General features: G+C 33.6%; 1 protein-coding gene across 1 annotated transcript in view; it reads right to left on the reverse strand.

Annotated features, from left to right (window-relative positions):
- Window positions 1-16,713, reverse strand: part of PTPRD (protein tyrosine phosphatase receptor type D) — a 278,606-nt gene that overhangs the window by 205,302 nt on the left and 56,591 nt on the right. Inside the window, exons 2-3 of the mRNA XM_042826904.1 lie at window positions 6,233-6,378; window positions 3,919-4,060 (exon numbers count right to left, since the gene is read on the reverse strand). Coding sequence (XP_042682838.1) covers window positions 3,919-4,060; window positions 6,233-6,378 — 288 coding nt within the window. The remainder of the gene's footprint in view (window positions 1-3,918; window positions 4,061-6,232; window positions 6,379-16,713) is intronic.

Here is a 16,713-nt window from a genome sequence, read left to right on the forward strand (position 1 = left end):
TATCTGTCCTAGTCACTTCCCCTTCCTGTTTCCTTCCTTATACAGTGCTTGTGCTACAAAGATTCTTAATGTTCATAATTTCATAACTCACTATATAATCAACAATGATAGAGAGAATAATGGGCAGAGAAAGCTAACTGCCTTTTTGCTCAAGTAACATGTGTAGTCACTCTTGTTAGATAGTAATAGGTAAAACAATGCAAACATCAGTGATAGTAAATATCTAGGCATTAGATATACCTTGCGCTAGCAGGTCATCAGCCTGTATTGTTGTATTGCTAGTTGGGCATCAGGTGGTAGGTTGTTGCATTATGGAGATATTTATTTGTCTTAATTTTTTCTTCTACTTCTGTGTTAGTAAATAGTTTTTATCTTAACACAAGATTTCTATTTTGTTTTCTCCCTCATCCCAAGGGTGTGATTATGTTGTTATTAGCTACCTGCTGGGTTGAATCATGACAGAAGTCAGAAAGAAAAATGAAAACAAATTCTTCAAAATGAACTCCATGTAAGTTTTGCTGGTTTCTCTATTATGCCAGAAATAAGTACCTCCTTTCCTTCTTCCTGAACAATATACATTATTGCACGTAACACCTGCCAGAAAAACTTTTGTATAGTCATTAAAATTATCTATTATCCACCACTTACAAGTTGAAAACAACACAGAAGAACAGTTTTTAGGTTGATCTAACAATAAATAAATGAACAATAAAAGTAACTACATCTGCAATTACCAGTGTTTGGAAACTTCCTACATTTTATAGCCTTTGATAGCCTATTGAAAACTGATAATTTTGAATGAATGACTTAAAGCGTTGTTTCACTCAAATGATTCTCAGTATAAATTTTCAAAATGAAGACCTCCAAAAGAAGTAGCATAGACTCCTCTTGTCTGTAAAGACCCTTCCAGATCTTTACCCTATTTGACAAGAAAAAAAAAAAAAATTTTTTTTTCTTGTCAAATTCAGCATTTTGCTGTAGTTTTATCTATAGGAAATCAAAAGCGGTTTTAGTTTATCTAAGACATTCACTCTTGGACCACATAGATACTATGTTCAGCCTAGAAAGTAAATGTTTAACTTGTGTTGGAATGTGCCCTGATTTACTCCAGTAAAAGAAGAAGGCCCTATCACGTCTCTGCTGAGGCCTTGGAATAACGTCACTTTTCCTGTACTTTTTATGCATTTTAAAACTTCAACAGCCAAAAGCTAGCAACTTTATTTATATTCATAGTTCCTAGAGAGCCAAGTACAATAACTTGCTCAAAGAGCAAGAACAAAATAAAAGTGTGTAAAAGCTTTAGTGAAGAAAATGGTTGGTTCAGCTGCAGATAGAAAAACTGTCAAGTTTAGCTTTAAAAGATGCGTGTGTTGGCAAAAACATTTATGTGCTATGATATACAAGAGTTTTGTAATAGTTAAAATGGATTATAATAAACGAATATATGTTGATATTTCATCTGCTGTAAATGTCTTCATTTCACCAGACTTTTGCATTAGGATACATATATGTGTATGTTGAACTATGGGTTAAATCTGACTTCCTTCTCAAGATCCCCATTTGTACAAGATCTAGTATAATTGCTTATTTGGGTCTGTAACAACACCGTTGCTGAAACATTTAAAAAACATTTGGAGCATAGCATAGCTTGCGTATTTTCTTCAGTCAGGAGTCATCCACTCACTGGGGATGAGTTAAAACTAAGTGGACCGCAGATGAAAGACACTCCAATCTGTTTTGTATTGGATTATATTTGTTTAATTCTTTTTCACATCTGTATCATATGTTTATTCCTAAAGGAGTTATGCGAGGCAATGTCCAACAGTGATAAAATCAAATGGAGCCTTTTACACAAGACTGCTATTGAAGACTGTATATAATGAAGATTTGTCTAAGACTGCAAAGTAGAAGCTTATAATAGAATTATTTATCTTGCAGTCTAATGCACTTGGCATTATTGTTTGTCACAGAAAAACAAACAAACAAACAAACAAACAAAAAACATAGCAAGGTACTGAATTTAAAGCATCTCAAAATCTTAGGCCTGATAAAGCTTCATTACATTGCCTTGATGATCTGTCTGTCCTTCCTTTCTCAGACGTTACCCATTTATCTAAATCTAAATCTACAGTTCAAGAACTCACACATATTCTCAGCTTTGCCTCAAATATGTAAATCTATTTCTGAGGCAAAAAAGATATTTAATCATTTGGAAAAGCTGTATTACAACTAACAGTTACTTTTCTTTTTTTTTTTCAGACAATACATTTTAATTAGACAAACAGTTTTTAATTAATTTAAATTTAAAGTGACAATTTTTTAACCTAACAACTAATAGTATTCATATTTTGTTTATTTAACATTTGTATATGCATAGCATTATGAACATTTTTTAAGCAGAACCTGATGTTTACCTTGTGAGTACATTGCTGAAATATTTGAGTAGAAAAGGTAGTGAAGCTCACATATGCCTAACAATCTAATAATCAACAGAAATAGAAAAGAAACAGATCTCTATGGGTCAGAGATTTGTAAATACATTTAAAGAGATTATATAGGCAAGGAATGAACCTGAGTTTTCCCACTGATTTTTTAGTTTTTTGTTTTTAATTTCCTCCTTACGTTCCTTTAATTTTTAAGACAGTATGACGCATGGTTGTATTTAATGGAAACTATGCATAAAAAATAATTAGTCTTACAATTTTCATTCACTAGACTGAGAAGAATTTTTAAAAGATAACAGAAGCAATGATTCTGGCATTAGATATAACAAATTTAAACATTAAATAAATTTGTTTATATCAGACTACCTCTAAGATTCTTTTTTGACACCGACTATCCACTACTGAAAAAAACACAAGTATTGAAATAAATATTTTCTGGGTTTTTTTTTAATAGAAAAACTACATTCATGTCTCACTAATTCTATTGAGAAAAAAGGATATATATATATATACATATAAATATATTTAACACTTTTTTTTTCTTTTAAATTCTGTCAAGTAGGCTGATCATTATTAGTTCATACTGAATCACAGAATCATTTGAGTTGAAAGTGACCATCAAAGGACATGTGATCCAATCGCCCCTGCAATGATCAGGATCTATTTAACATAAATAGTATGAATAATAATAGAAATAATATAAAGAAGCTCTTAGCAATTAATTATACAAATCAAATAATGCCATGTGATATCACAACTGTATATAATAATTTTCTGCCATAAAAGCTGAAGAGTGTCATATTTCAAGAAGTGTCTCCAAATCCAGTTTCCATTTATTTCCAGCAGACATAATGAGACATTCAAGTCATTTCACTGCTAGCACTTACTACTATGAGTACTATGTAGACAATGGACTTGGCAGTACATTTATATCCTTATCCCTGAGGGATAGTTAAAAAATAAAATAAAATCATTTTCCTTTACTACCTTCAAAAACTTCTTACTGAAGTAGAAACACAATACAGGTGACATAAACGTTTGAAATTGAAAAAAAAAACATTTTTTACGTATATTGTCCTGGGGGAAAAGTCTTGTAGCAGCTTACCCTCTTCTAAAATCTGCTTATGTAATTTTTCAAGGTCACTCTTAATTGGGCCAATTTCCGTGTAAATGCTGATCACACAAAGCTAAGCTACCCAGAAGAGCAGTAAAATGCAAATCAGATGTACTCATAAAGCATTCTTTTTGTTCATTAAATAACATAAGTAACTTGTTACGCACAATGCTCTCCTGTCTTATTTCTCTTCCTTGGTCTCCCATTACCAAGTTATACGTTATGTATATTTAACAGTATCAGGACTAAAACAACACTCATTCGAAAATATTTGTGATTTACTATCTTGGAGTGAAACCTCCCTTTTAAAATCACTTTTTTCTCTAAGAAGTAAATTAACTATGATTAGAAAGAACTTACCACGTAAAACAGTGAGTCTCGTGGACACACTTATTTCACCGACACTATTGGAAGCCACACACTCATAAATAGCTTCATCTCGTGGTGTGCGCAGTGGTTGTATTCTGAGAACTGATCCAGACCCATCATCAAACTCTATTACCTATAAAAGGAAACAACAGCTGTCACAGATGTTGTTACAAATACCTATCCCTCCATTAATCTGTACATGAACAGTGACCTGCCAGTATTTTTGACATCAGAACCTTTTTTGTATATGCATACCATGGCAAATTTAACACTGGTAGGAATATAGACAATGCTGGGTATAACATACAGTGCTGGACATGCAATGGCCACTCCAAGGTAATTTCAAGAAACAACAAGAAAAACAAACCAATAAACAAAAAAGAGCACCAACAGTAACAACAGCAAACCACCATCAACAAAAGACCTAACAAGGTCTGTAAGAATGTATTCTGTAACTTAATGTTCTCTTATCCTGAAGTCCATCAGCAGTCTCCCATCATTCCCTTAGCTTTACCATCATATGTTAGTTGAAATTGCTGCAGGCTATTCTTGCATCCTAGTTATAGGCTGCACTTCACCGTTTGAGCTCCCAAGTGACAAAAGCTTGACAATTTCTGAACAAGATAGAACTAGTTTGTTTAACTATGCATTCAGCCCACAGGTTGGAAGGAAATTTATAACAAATGCAACAGAAACCATGTATCAGTTAAAGGACTAAGTAATAGGACTAAATAAACAACTTACATATTTAGTTTTTCAAACTGCAATATTTATAGAAGAGACAGCCATTTTCATATAAGAAAAAATGAAATACACATTTTTATTCTAATTAATTCCTTTAAATTAATTTGAATTCTATTGTTTTTATCTCCTTGTCCTGCAGACACAACTATGCCATGTATTGGTGAGTAATGCAGAATTCCAAACGCTGGAAAGGTCTTCCCTATAATTAAATAATAGTAGTAATCTATATAATCTAAGCTGATTTTAAATTTGTCAATAAAATATGTTAGTACTACCATCAGGACAACAGTACTTGTAAATACAAGTTAATTACATTTCTTTTTTTCACAAAGCAATACATATTTCACCATACTCTATATATACATAAACAAAACAATTTACGTATATGCTTGTTTGCACGTATCTTTGTGTCTGCATGTCTAAGTTACACACAAATATTCTATCAGATCTCCACTTTCGCTGAGAGTAAGAGAAAAAAAGTACAGATTTGGGAAATATTATTATGCATGTTGCTCAAGTAATACCTTCTATTTATTTCCGTGGAAACTACAACATATGCAATGAGCATAACAATTCTCAGTTACAAAGCACTATTTTTCAATACAGTCATTATCTATAGCTATGCCTATAGCGATATAGGCTTCCTCAAAACTACTTAAAATGAACGCAGAAGACTTCAATGTTCATTCAAGTTTTGTATCTGCATCTTCTATCGTTCACTTAAAAATTATGCGTCACAACAGTTTTATAAACCACCTAGGTGTTCCGGATGCAAAGTATATGCTTTTTAACAGTCAAAATAGAGAAGAGGCACAGGGGAAATTATATACTATTAGCCCCATTTTAGTGTCTGTTATATATGACTTAACTCATTTTCTGAACTTTTTCTTCACGTTAAAGGTCAATCAATACTTTATATTAATTGTTCCTGACACTAAAAGAGGGAATGTTATTTGCTGTTTTATTTCCCCAAAGAAACTGTATCCTTTGAAAAGATTATTTTTACTATTTCCTTTAATTGAATGTTGTGGAAAGAGAGGAAACAGCTTTCTCTATAGCCTCTCCCAAGGTTATTGTTAAGAAAAGAATCAAAAGCAAACAAATTTTATATTTCCTCTAAAGCAGCAGGAACTGTAATGTCCCTTTCATCTTTATCTGCAGTGGTGGTAAGCAATTATGGCAGCAGAGGCTGCATCAGGCTAGGTCTGCTTGGTGCACATTATCACAGAAGGAGGTGGTTTGCTCTCTGTGGACAATAATCATGGCACAAATAATTTTCCTTATCTCCTTTACAGAAAAGTTAGCCACCTGAACAGAAGTATGCCAAGGCTCACCAGATAAATTATGTTGGTTTATAAAGCGGCAGTGATAATTTCACCTTTAACAGTGCTTGTGTGTAACCAATTTGAAAAATGGAACATTCACAAGTCTGCACTCATTAAGTTATCCCCAGTGATCATAGCTACTTTGTTTAATCTATGAAAATAGAGCACACATATTGGGATTAGAAGTGAGGTTGGAACTTAAGTTTTTCAGAGGAACAGAACAATGGACCTAATACCTCAAATCTCTGATTGCTGACTTTCTTTCCCTTCTTGTTCCAGACAATTTTAGGTCTTGGGTCTCCTGTGGCTTGACAGATGAATGAAGCGACACCTCCAGAAACCCCTGTCTGGTCAACAGGTGTTCTTGTAAACTTTGGTGGTGCTAAAACAAACAAACAAACAAACAAACAAACAAAATTAATCTAAGTAGCAATCATGAAAAAAAAACCAACAAAAACAACACATCAAGATTTCAAAATGAATAGAATAAAATATCTTCTTTCTTCAGTGACAGTATTCATCTGCAAGAAAAAGTAATAAGAAATAACTAAAAGGTCAGGGAAGTACTTACAGATTTTACTATTAAATCTGATGCCATCAGAGTAGCAAGACCATACATTATATTTTATCACAGTTATAAATAAAAAATCTATTTGCCTTCTGTTGCAAAATGAGCTCATCTATTGCAAAATGAGCTCATCTATCAACTTAAATTATACCATGATTCATTACTTGATGATATGATCACAGGATGTCATGAAAGCTGGATTTCCAACTTTAAGCCATTAAAATCAGTGACATTTCAGAGAAAGTCTGTGAAAATATTTTAAGTTTGAAGAGGTATGGGTAAATACCTATGTATTAAAAGCTTATGCAGAGGGACTATAACAGAAGTGAGATTTATGCTTGTGCACAGTTTTATGTAAAACTCCAGTTCATTCCCACAATATTTTACTCTGTCACAAAGAAGTGAAAAAAAATAAAACTATTGCAAGAACAAGAAAAGAGAGAGAACTGGAGAAGTCATTTAAAAAGTAGATAAGGATATTTTTATCAATTATTCTCTTACCTCCTTTTTCTTGTAGAGCATAATAAATTCATCAGATTGTTTAAGAAACAACACTTTCAAACTTGGACTAGTGCAGGACAAGATTTCTGAGAAATCAATGTAAAAGTCTGAGAGTCTAAGCACAGTACAGAGATGTTAAAGAGTTCTTTCATATATTTACTTAATTCTCTTTTGTAATGAGTATTCTTCAGAGTATAGTTGGAGATGCTGATTCGCATTACATGGAGTATAGAGGGTCAATAAAATCATTACAAAAAAAAAAGAAAAGCAGTTCTTTGATCTATGGTCTGTCTTCAGCTGTAAGCTGTTATATGTAGTGGCTCTGAAACAACTAATTTTGCTCTCATCTTCAATTTTTGCTTCATTTTTATTCTCAGCCTCTGGTTGTCTTCATCGTTCCACCTTAGTACTGACATTTATGTACAAATATTGTACTTGTTTTTTATTCCAATTTGTTGCATTACATTTCTAATGTCTATCTGCCTATTCTTCTGAGGTGGCCTTCCCGAAGGCATTATTTCTTGTCAACATTTTTATTTAAATGACAGTATCTTAGAAGACTGCATGTATGAATGTATGCGTCCAAGTAACACTTATATGAATCCTGAAATCATTTTAAATGCCAAGAAAATATGATGTAGTCTTTCTTATAAAACAGAATGTATTGCTACATTGCTACGTTAGATATGGGAACATGAAAAATGTCTCAAGTTTATTAAATTAATTGATTCTATTTTAACCAACCTGTAGCATTCAACATACCATTAAAAAAGATAATAATAATAAAATAAAATAAAATTAAAAAAAACAGTAAAAATGTTTTGTTCATGAGTGCATTTTTTTCTTTAACAGAATGTTCAGGCAAAATGGTTATTGTTATATTTTCAACTTCGCAGAAAGTTCTAGCCTCCTTAAACTATTTGCTGTGCTGATTTTGTCTCATATTCATCAGTAATAAATACGGTATCTGAAGACAAGTGCAACAGCAAGACTGAACACAGCAAAACAGTGTGCCACTGCTGCTGTGGGGAACTTACAAAAGTGTATTTTTGATGGAAAAAAATCTCCAAATGCACAACATAAGAAGAACAGAGTTAGAGCAGCGAAACTGAAAATCCTTTCCTATGTGTCCAGGCTTTATGCCTGGACCACAGTAAAGACAGAAATGTATTCTGATGAGGAGCATCTGGATTTCACCAAAACTGCTAGCTTTGAATCCTTTTCTGCACATGCATTTACTCAGCTCTCTGATACATAAAGAGACATGACTGATTCAGATATGCTGATACTCTGTGGCACAAATTATGATTGTGTGCCATCATGTGAAAACTGATGCACATCATTCTATTTTATTCTTTCTGACATTTTGTGAATTCACTCTTGAACTGCAAACCAATGAAAGAAAAAATGTTGTCTGGGGAAGTTCACCAGCACACAGAAACTATGTATTATAGCTCACAGGAAGATTTTCAGTTCTAAATAAATGCTTCACTAATATATGCAGAAACTGGCAAACTCATAAATTCAGCATCAATAAAGTAACTTCCTTCCAGACAAGATTTATTTTGAAAAATTTGCCAGTTTTGCTATGCATTATCAGGGTCAAGGACCATTACCAGCTCAACAACCATGTCGTGCATTCATTTCTGCAACATTTTATTTATTATCCTGAGAACAGGGGAACTCCAGATAATTAAACAACAAAGAAAACAGAAACAATGGAAAAAATTGAAATAAACAACAAGCATGCCTAACCACATTAAACTAGATTTGCAAAATACACAAATAAAAATGCATTCTACTACTAGTTTTGTGTCACTGTCAATCACCATGATATTTATGGTTTGCATGCTTTTGCTTTCATGCAATGTACCATATTAAATGGTAATAATACTTTTTAAAAAAATGGAGAAATAGAATCTTTTTCTTCCTTATCAGACATTCAGAGACAAATTCTTTATAAGTGCAACTGAGGCAAGTGAAACAGAGTTTGTACTAATTTATACTGTAACAGAATTTGCCTTTACCATTTCTGTTGAACAGAAAATAAACATAACTCCACATTCAAAACTATGCAAACTGCAATGCTATTTATCTAACAGTATACCCCAAAATACACTTTTTCTACAAAACTTCACTGATATTAGAAATATAACCAGTTTTCTGAATCAATCTATGATTCAGGGAAAAAAAATTGATGCAGGACTAAAACTGTCATGTCTCTTATTAAAGAATGCTTACATATTTCTGCAGAGCTAGTGAAGTTGCAGAAATAGGGCTGAACTGCTAACATGTCTTTGTTTTTGTCTAGGTATTTGAAGAATAATAGTGTGCTTCCAGTCTTAGGTCAATTTTTGCTGGACCATCTGTGAACTAACAACACTTCCTTTGAAGTAGGAGAGGGAAAAGACAAACATATATATATATACTATACTATATATATATATATATATATATACATATATAATAGTGTAATTCCCTATTTGTAGATATTTTTCAAGAGAAACTATTTTTTTAAGGTTGTTTTGTTAAGAATACAATTATATGTAGAAAGATAATACTGGTTTTATGTTTAATAGGTGTTATGAGAACAAACTCATTTGTGGTCAAAAGAAGTTATGCCTTTGATGACAGTAGCCAGCTAGCCATGGAGAAAGACAAGCACATGCAATTCACTTTTTCATTATTTAACCTTTGTGTTCATGTAGAAACTGACTATCATCAGTGTACAAGTATGTGAAATCATGCCCAGGAAATTAAAAAAAAAAAAAAAAAGAAAAAGAAAAATTGTATTTGTTGCCTTCGTCTTTATAAAGGTTGTTAATTAAAGTTTGACACAAATTATCTGCACAATTAGTGCTGTCACTTTCTTGACATTGATTCTGACCTAAGCTGCTAGGCACTCTGATAGCAAATACAATTACACTGTGAGCACAGATATGCTTATTAAAGTAAGGGTAATTTTGATTGAGAACTGACAACTATTTTCAGTGTTCCATAAGAATACCAGCACAAAGTCCAACAGATACTCTCTCCAGCACTGATTTATAAATCACAGTCACAATCTATACGGGAATCTTCCAGTACAATTAAATCTGCTAAGAAATCAGAAGTAGTAGGTTACTATCAATTGTATGACTGCCATTCAGCATTACTGAAACTCTATCTGGTCACATTTAAATAAAGCTGTTAGTAAAACCATGCTAGTAAAATTATGTTAGCAGTAGCATAATTAAAGTAAAATTCAGTTGAAATTAGCTACTCATTTATATTCTTACTCAGGCTTTCTTCTGGGCATCATCAAAACTGGAACAATGTTGGCTATTAAAACAATACTGTTTCTTATTTTAGCCTGTTCATCTGTCTGTTCCTTCCCAGATATTTGGGTCGATACTGAACACTGATACTTTGATGCAGAAGTGTACAGTAGAAGACTTCTGTAATTAGGGATTACCACAAAAGCTTTGCAACCGAAGACTTGAGGGTGCCCATGCACTGCTGATGCTATCCACTTTTTAATCAGAAGTTCATAAGACAACTGTTGAACAGTTACATATTATGACCTAGCATATAAGGGAAAATCGCCGGATCAACTTTAATTTGGGATTTAACTTACTAAAGGAGTTGAAAGCCAAATAAATTTGGCTGCTGCTTCACAAGCAGTCAAGCTATCCCATCAGACAACACAAGAACTTTTGAAATTGAAGTTGTTCTCAACCACTGAGAAAGAATGCGCTATCTTCTTCCGTATTGCATCTCCAGAAAATACGTTACTAATAAGACACTTAAATAACTGATCTGGATTAGAACTTATTCATACCTTTCCCTGAACATAAGATTTCTCTTTATTCTGTGCTATTTCCTTTTTAGCAAGTTTCAGTACAATACCAAAGTAGTAAATGGAATTAGCTATTCATTCATACTTTTTTAGGTACGGAATTGTCTGATAATTTCAATTAAAATGCTATATACTAGGCATTGTTCATTAAGGACATATTATATTTTTCCCTTACATTCAAATAAATAAATAAATAAATAAATAAATAAATAAATAAATAAAAAGATATATATTTTTTTTAAATTAGAAGTTCAGTCTACTCTCTATAACTACTGAAAACTTGTCTTGAGGTGAGACATTTTTATGGAGATATATCCTCTGGTTTAATAGATGAATATGTACATAAGACTTCCTGGACTTTAACAGTAAAGAGAGTCAAAGTGAGAGTCAGCAGCACAGGCATACAGAGCTCAGCATGTGGGATTTCAGCAGACAAGATACATAGTGAATGCAGATGTTAACACTGTTTTATTTCTGCACTTTCTGTATGAAAGGTCCAAGTGTACTGCAATGCAACTTACAATTATTTTTTTTCATATTCATGAAATATAATTCATGAAATTTGAATAAAAATTTTCAAGGATTATGGTTTATCATTTTCTTTGCTGTACTTCATGATATGAAAGCTATGTAAGTAGAAAGCCTTCAAGGGAAAAAAAATCAAGATAAGATGCTTCATTCATATCTTGTATTTACATGTAAATTACCATAAACTCATGTTTCAGAAGTATCCTGAAACATTATAGTAACTTTTTGTCCGTAAAGACTTTTTTTTTTTTTAATTATTATTATTATTTTTTTAATACAATAACAGGCAGAAATAGTGCAATCACAACATTTCCCAAGGAATCTTTTCATCTGACACTCAGAAAGGCAGGCTGATCACAAAATAAACAATACTGTGTGGCAGGTGTCCAGACAGTTTGGAGCAGTGTACTCATACCATCACAAGAATCACTGCCATATGTTACAGATCTCTTATGTGTTACTGGTCTCGTGGCATCAAGTTTCAGTGGGATATATCACTGGCTCTAAGTCATTCCTTGTTAGAAATTCCAAACTCATTCTTCCCATGCCATACTAGACATGAATAAGAATCTTTTGCTGAAAACAAAGGAAATAAATATATAAAAAGAGAGAGGAAAAAAAAAAAAAAAGGAACTCAAAATATTCTTTATATATCCCACGTGCCACTTGACAACATTCACAGTCATTGTGTTCACCTGGCTTACCAGAAATCATTATGCATTTTATGTTAACAGGCCAAAATAACCAACAAGTACTCTTCAACATCTTTATCAATGATGAATTACACAATTTAGTGCACTTGCTGCAAGTTTACTGATGACACCGATTGGAGTGGTGCAGTTGATAGAGTAGAAGGAAGGGATATCATCCAGAGGGAACTAAATAAGCTCAAATGGTAGGCCCTTGCGAACCTAATGAGTTCAACAAAACAAAGTGCAAGATTTTGAACTTGGCTTGAGGTAATCCCAGATATTTGTACAAATTGGGAGAAGAACATCTAGAGAACAGACTTATTAAGAAGGACTTAGCGGTCTTAGCAGTTGAAAAATTTAACATGGGCAAGCAATGTGGGCTTGCAGATCAGAAGGCCATGGTATCCTTGGTTTCAGCAGTAGAGGGATGGCCAGCACATCAAGGGAGGTGATTGTCAGCCCTTTAGAGGCCCTAGCTGGAGTACTGCATCCATGTCTGGGTCCCCAAACACAGGAAAGTTGTGAAGCTTTTGGAGAGGGTTCAGAGGAGGACCACAGAAAAGATCCAAGAGCTAAAGCACGTCTCCAGAAAAGAGGAGGGACTCTCTGAAAGAACTGGGCTTGTTCAGCCTGGAAAAATGAAGGCTGTATGGAGACCTCACAGTGGCCTTCCAATATTTAAAAAGAGTTTATAAGAATGATGGAAATCAACTTTTTCAATGGGGAAAATAGGGGTTGGTTTTAAACTAAAGGAAGGGACATTTAGATTAGATGTCAGGGGTAAGTTTTTTACTGAGAGAGTGCTGAGGTGCTGGAACAGGTTGCCCAGCAAGTTTGTGGATTCCCCATTCCTGGAGGTGTTTAAGGCCAGGTTACATTGGGCCCTGGGCAGTCTGCTCTAGTATTTCATCTAGCAACTGACAACCCTCCTTGAGGTACGGACAATGGAACTTGATGATCTTTGAGATCCCATCCAATCCAAGCCATTCTATGATTCTATGATCAAAAATGATTTAAGTTTTCTAATGTTAACTTTACTGTGAGCTAACATTAAATATATGTGCAACATTTAACAGGAAACTTTGTGTGCCATTTGATTCTTTAAAAGTATTGTCAAAGCATATTCATTTACAACATTTACAACTGCTAATTTACTCATCAATCGTAATCTGTGAAATTTATTAGACTGTTCATAATTATAACCAATTATTTGCTTTAATTCTAGCATGCATTTAAAGTCCACCTGCAAATTTGATATGTAAGAAAGTTAATTGGCTTTTTATTTCTTTAAGGACAAGTGAGAACTTACATTCACGAAATCTGGATCAAGGAATCCCAAAGTTACTTCATGGCGTGTTTCTAAAATCTCTTGGCTGTCAGTCATAATCTGCTGAGTGTTCCTATTTTTCTTAATAAACATTCCAAAACTGCATGATCCTCACATTCTTCCACATGAAGAATTGCAAAAGTATAATCTTCACGTGCCATCGTATTTTGAGCAGCTGAATACTTTGGCTCCTCCAAAAGTAACGTCTCCTGTTTTATTATGTTGGCTCGTGACATCATGGTATCAGAATTGTATTTTTGGTAGTTTGGCAGTAGAGGCTGAACACTGCTGCCAACATTCCATTCATTACTTTTGGTTCCCACAAAAAGATGACAGCAGAGGGGTGGTCTGACAAAATGGTGTCTGATGTTGAAGCAGGCAAGAAGAAAAGTTGTGTAATTTAATTCCTCTATGTGAAATAAATGTCACCCAGTGACATTTCTTGACTCTTGCTGAATGCTTACGAAGACCAAATGGTGGAGTGAAGCTGTAGGTGATGCACTTTAGCAATGGTGACAGCAACAGTGTGGGTCACCTCCTCTGATGCAGCTTGTTACAAGTCTGTCATGCAGGCTCTTGTTCATCACTGGTGAAAATATATAGCTACTGATGGTGACTGCGTTAAGAACTACTGTTTTGTAGCTGAGATTTTGCTCTCTAAAATAGTATTACTGTGCTATTTGTGTGCTCTGTATTTTCCATGGAAACAAAAAGGAGACATTACTTTCAGAGCAAATATCAATCTGTGAATTAAAATTACCAGATTTTCATCCTTGAACTATTCAATGGAATCCAGATAAGCCAACTAATTCAGGCTGAAGATTTTGGTCCTTTTGGTTTACAATGATTTCTTGTGACAGAAACACAGGTTTTTGAAAATCCTGAAAATCACTTTACAGGCTCCACAACTTATATACTCAGACCTTAAGACAACACTACTAAAAACTTTGCAATTGATTTAAAATGTTTATCTCATAGTCTTCTTTCTGCTACTTGTATTCTTCTAGAAAAAATGACACTAGAAGAGAAAATTAGGTCAGAAAGGTCTGGGGTTTGTGGGCTTTATTTTTGTTGTTGTTGCTCTAATTTACTGATTATTTCCCCAGTTCTCATTTAGCCAGAACATGCCCACTACAAATTTAGCAAATAGCTCAAAAAAAAAGATTATTATTTCCTGATTTCTCAAGGAAAATTAAATTCGAAACTATCATTATGTTTTCAAATTTTCTGCAATGGAGAGCATCAGTTTACTAGGTTTTATTCTTGCCTAAAATATGAAATCTGTTCACATAATTGCAAGTAAGACTTTATAAGTAGATGAGGTAGGTTACATTTTCCAAAAGGTCTGATGTTAAAATAGCGCATTCCTAATTTGTACCTTTAGGCTGTGTAGAACTTGGTACCAGTTCATTTCATTGTGGATTATGCATGCTTTTCTAGAGACAGACATTATCTGAGCCCTAGGGACATGGTAGGAATGCAAACCAGCGCAGACAGCAGCTGACATTTATTTGCCAGCTAACATCATCCACCCCACACCTCATTCCCATTCTCATCTATAGTTTATAAAAACCAGGATAAATCAGATGTTCCCAAATACGAAGAGCATATGTGAATATGTGAATAATCTGTGAAAAAGTGTTTAATGAGTACTATAGACTTATTTACTCTCCAAGTAGGACCAAGCTGAAGAGTTGATTTATATGTGTTTTCTATTAAGAATGTTGTAGGCAATAATTTAAGTCAGTCTCATGACAAATTACTGAGACACTTGCTGTAGAACTGAAACTTGGCAGTAATTATTGCCTTGGCAGAGTGCTGTCATGCTCAGTGAGAAGGGAAGCCAGGGCTGATGGACCATCCAGGCCAATCTCCTCTGCAAACATGTGGGCTCCCACTAGAGCTCTCAACATTCAGCCCTGAGTGCTGTGCAGAGTTTTCAATGCCAGTGACAATATGTATGTTATCTTTACTACAAGTTTATTTTAAGTATCACTACACAAAATGGATCAATTTTACAAATTTGCGTCTGTTTCTTATTTGGCCAAGTATATCTCCATTTGTTCCAGTGGAAACATTCTTGTTCATGCTAGTTTATTAAAAGAGAATTATGCAGCCAGCTTCTAATACTTGCTTAACTGAAAGCATGAAAGCATGAATACTTGCTTAACTGAAGCACTGAAAGACGAAGACATAACGTTAAGAATCCATGATACAGTAAATTCATAGAAGGGCAAGAACTCTCTTCTTTTCTCTGACATGCCTATAGGAAATCCAAACAATAAAAACTAAAAATTTAACGTAAGTGTGCATATGTCTTTAAGCTAACTATCAGCATGTGTTCAAATGTTCCATATAAAACAAAATAATGACAAGCTTGCACATATTGCTAAATATTTCTTATTTACATTACAGGTGAAATCCGGTTGGGGCTTAATCTGCCTGAGTTAAAAGTGAAAATTGCTAGTTAATCCAGTAGTAAGCCTTCTTCTAGAAGCAAATAAAAAGCATAAAGCCTCTTGAATATAAAAGGTTAGTGACGTACACCACTTCTTCCCTCTGGAACATTACATAACCCTGTCATATTCACTAATTTAATGAAAGGAAATTCCGCTTCAAAGCTCTCTACTGCTTCTTTTTCAAATTTTAATGTCTGCAGACTGCATATGAATTATTTGGTGACTGAGAGCTGACACTCCTTTTCAATATGCAAGGTAGAAGCAGTAGATCTTAAAAAGCCAAGGAAGCCTATCTCCTTGAAGAGGAGTTTCTCCCTAGTGGAAAAATGGAATAAGGAATTATGTATCTGTAAATACTAGTTTCAGTCACTGAGAATATCTGGGAAACCGTTATTGCTGTTTCATTCCTCACTAAAACTAGGAAAAATAAAAATGTTTAAACAAAGCAAAAGACATACTTGGTCATTTGTGCACAAGTCAGATTGATGGTTAGTGACAGTAAAAGTAAAATCTGTCTTATGATAAGACTGACTCAAAGAGAAAAGGAACCATCAAGCTATACATATTGTGGTTAAATATTAATGCTCAACAAGGAACCCTCATAAGCAAATTCCGATAGCTCCTGCTCAAGCACAAGAGAAATTACTAAAATTTTCCCTAAAAAACAGGCCATGTAGCTTACTTTTATCTATGTATCACCTTTTTTTTTTTTTTTTTTTTTTTTTAGCAAAAAAAATTCGTGTTATAATATTTAAAATGGGTTTAAAATTTTTAAAAAAATAAGGTATAAAAAAAAAAACTGGT

The sequence above is a fragment of the Centrocercus urophasianus genome, unplaced genomic scaffold (assembly GCF_019232065.1).
Source record: "Centrocercus urophasianus isolate 14NV4802_14NV808 unplaced genomic scaffold, USGS_Curo_1.0 seq_27, whole genome shotgun sequence".
In the NCBI taxonomy this organism is placed as follows: Eukaryota; Metazoa; Chordata; class Aves; order Galliformes; family Phasianidae; genus Centrocercus; species Centrocercus urophasianus.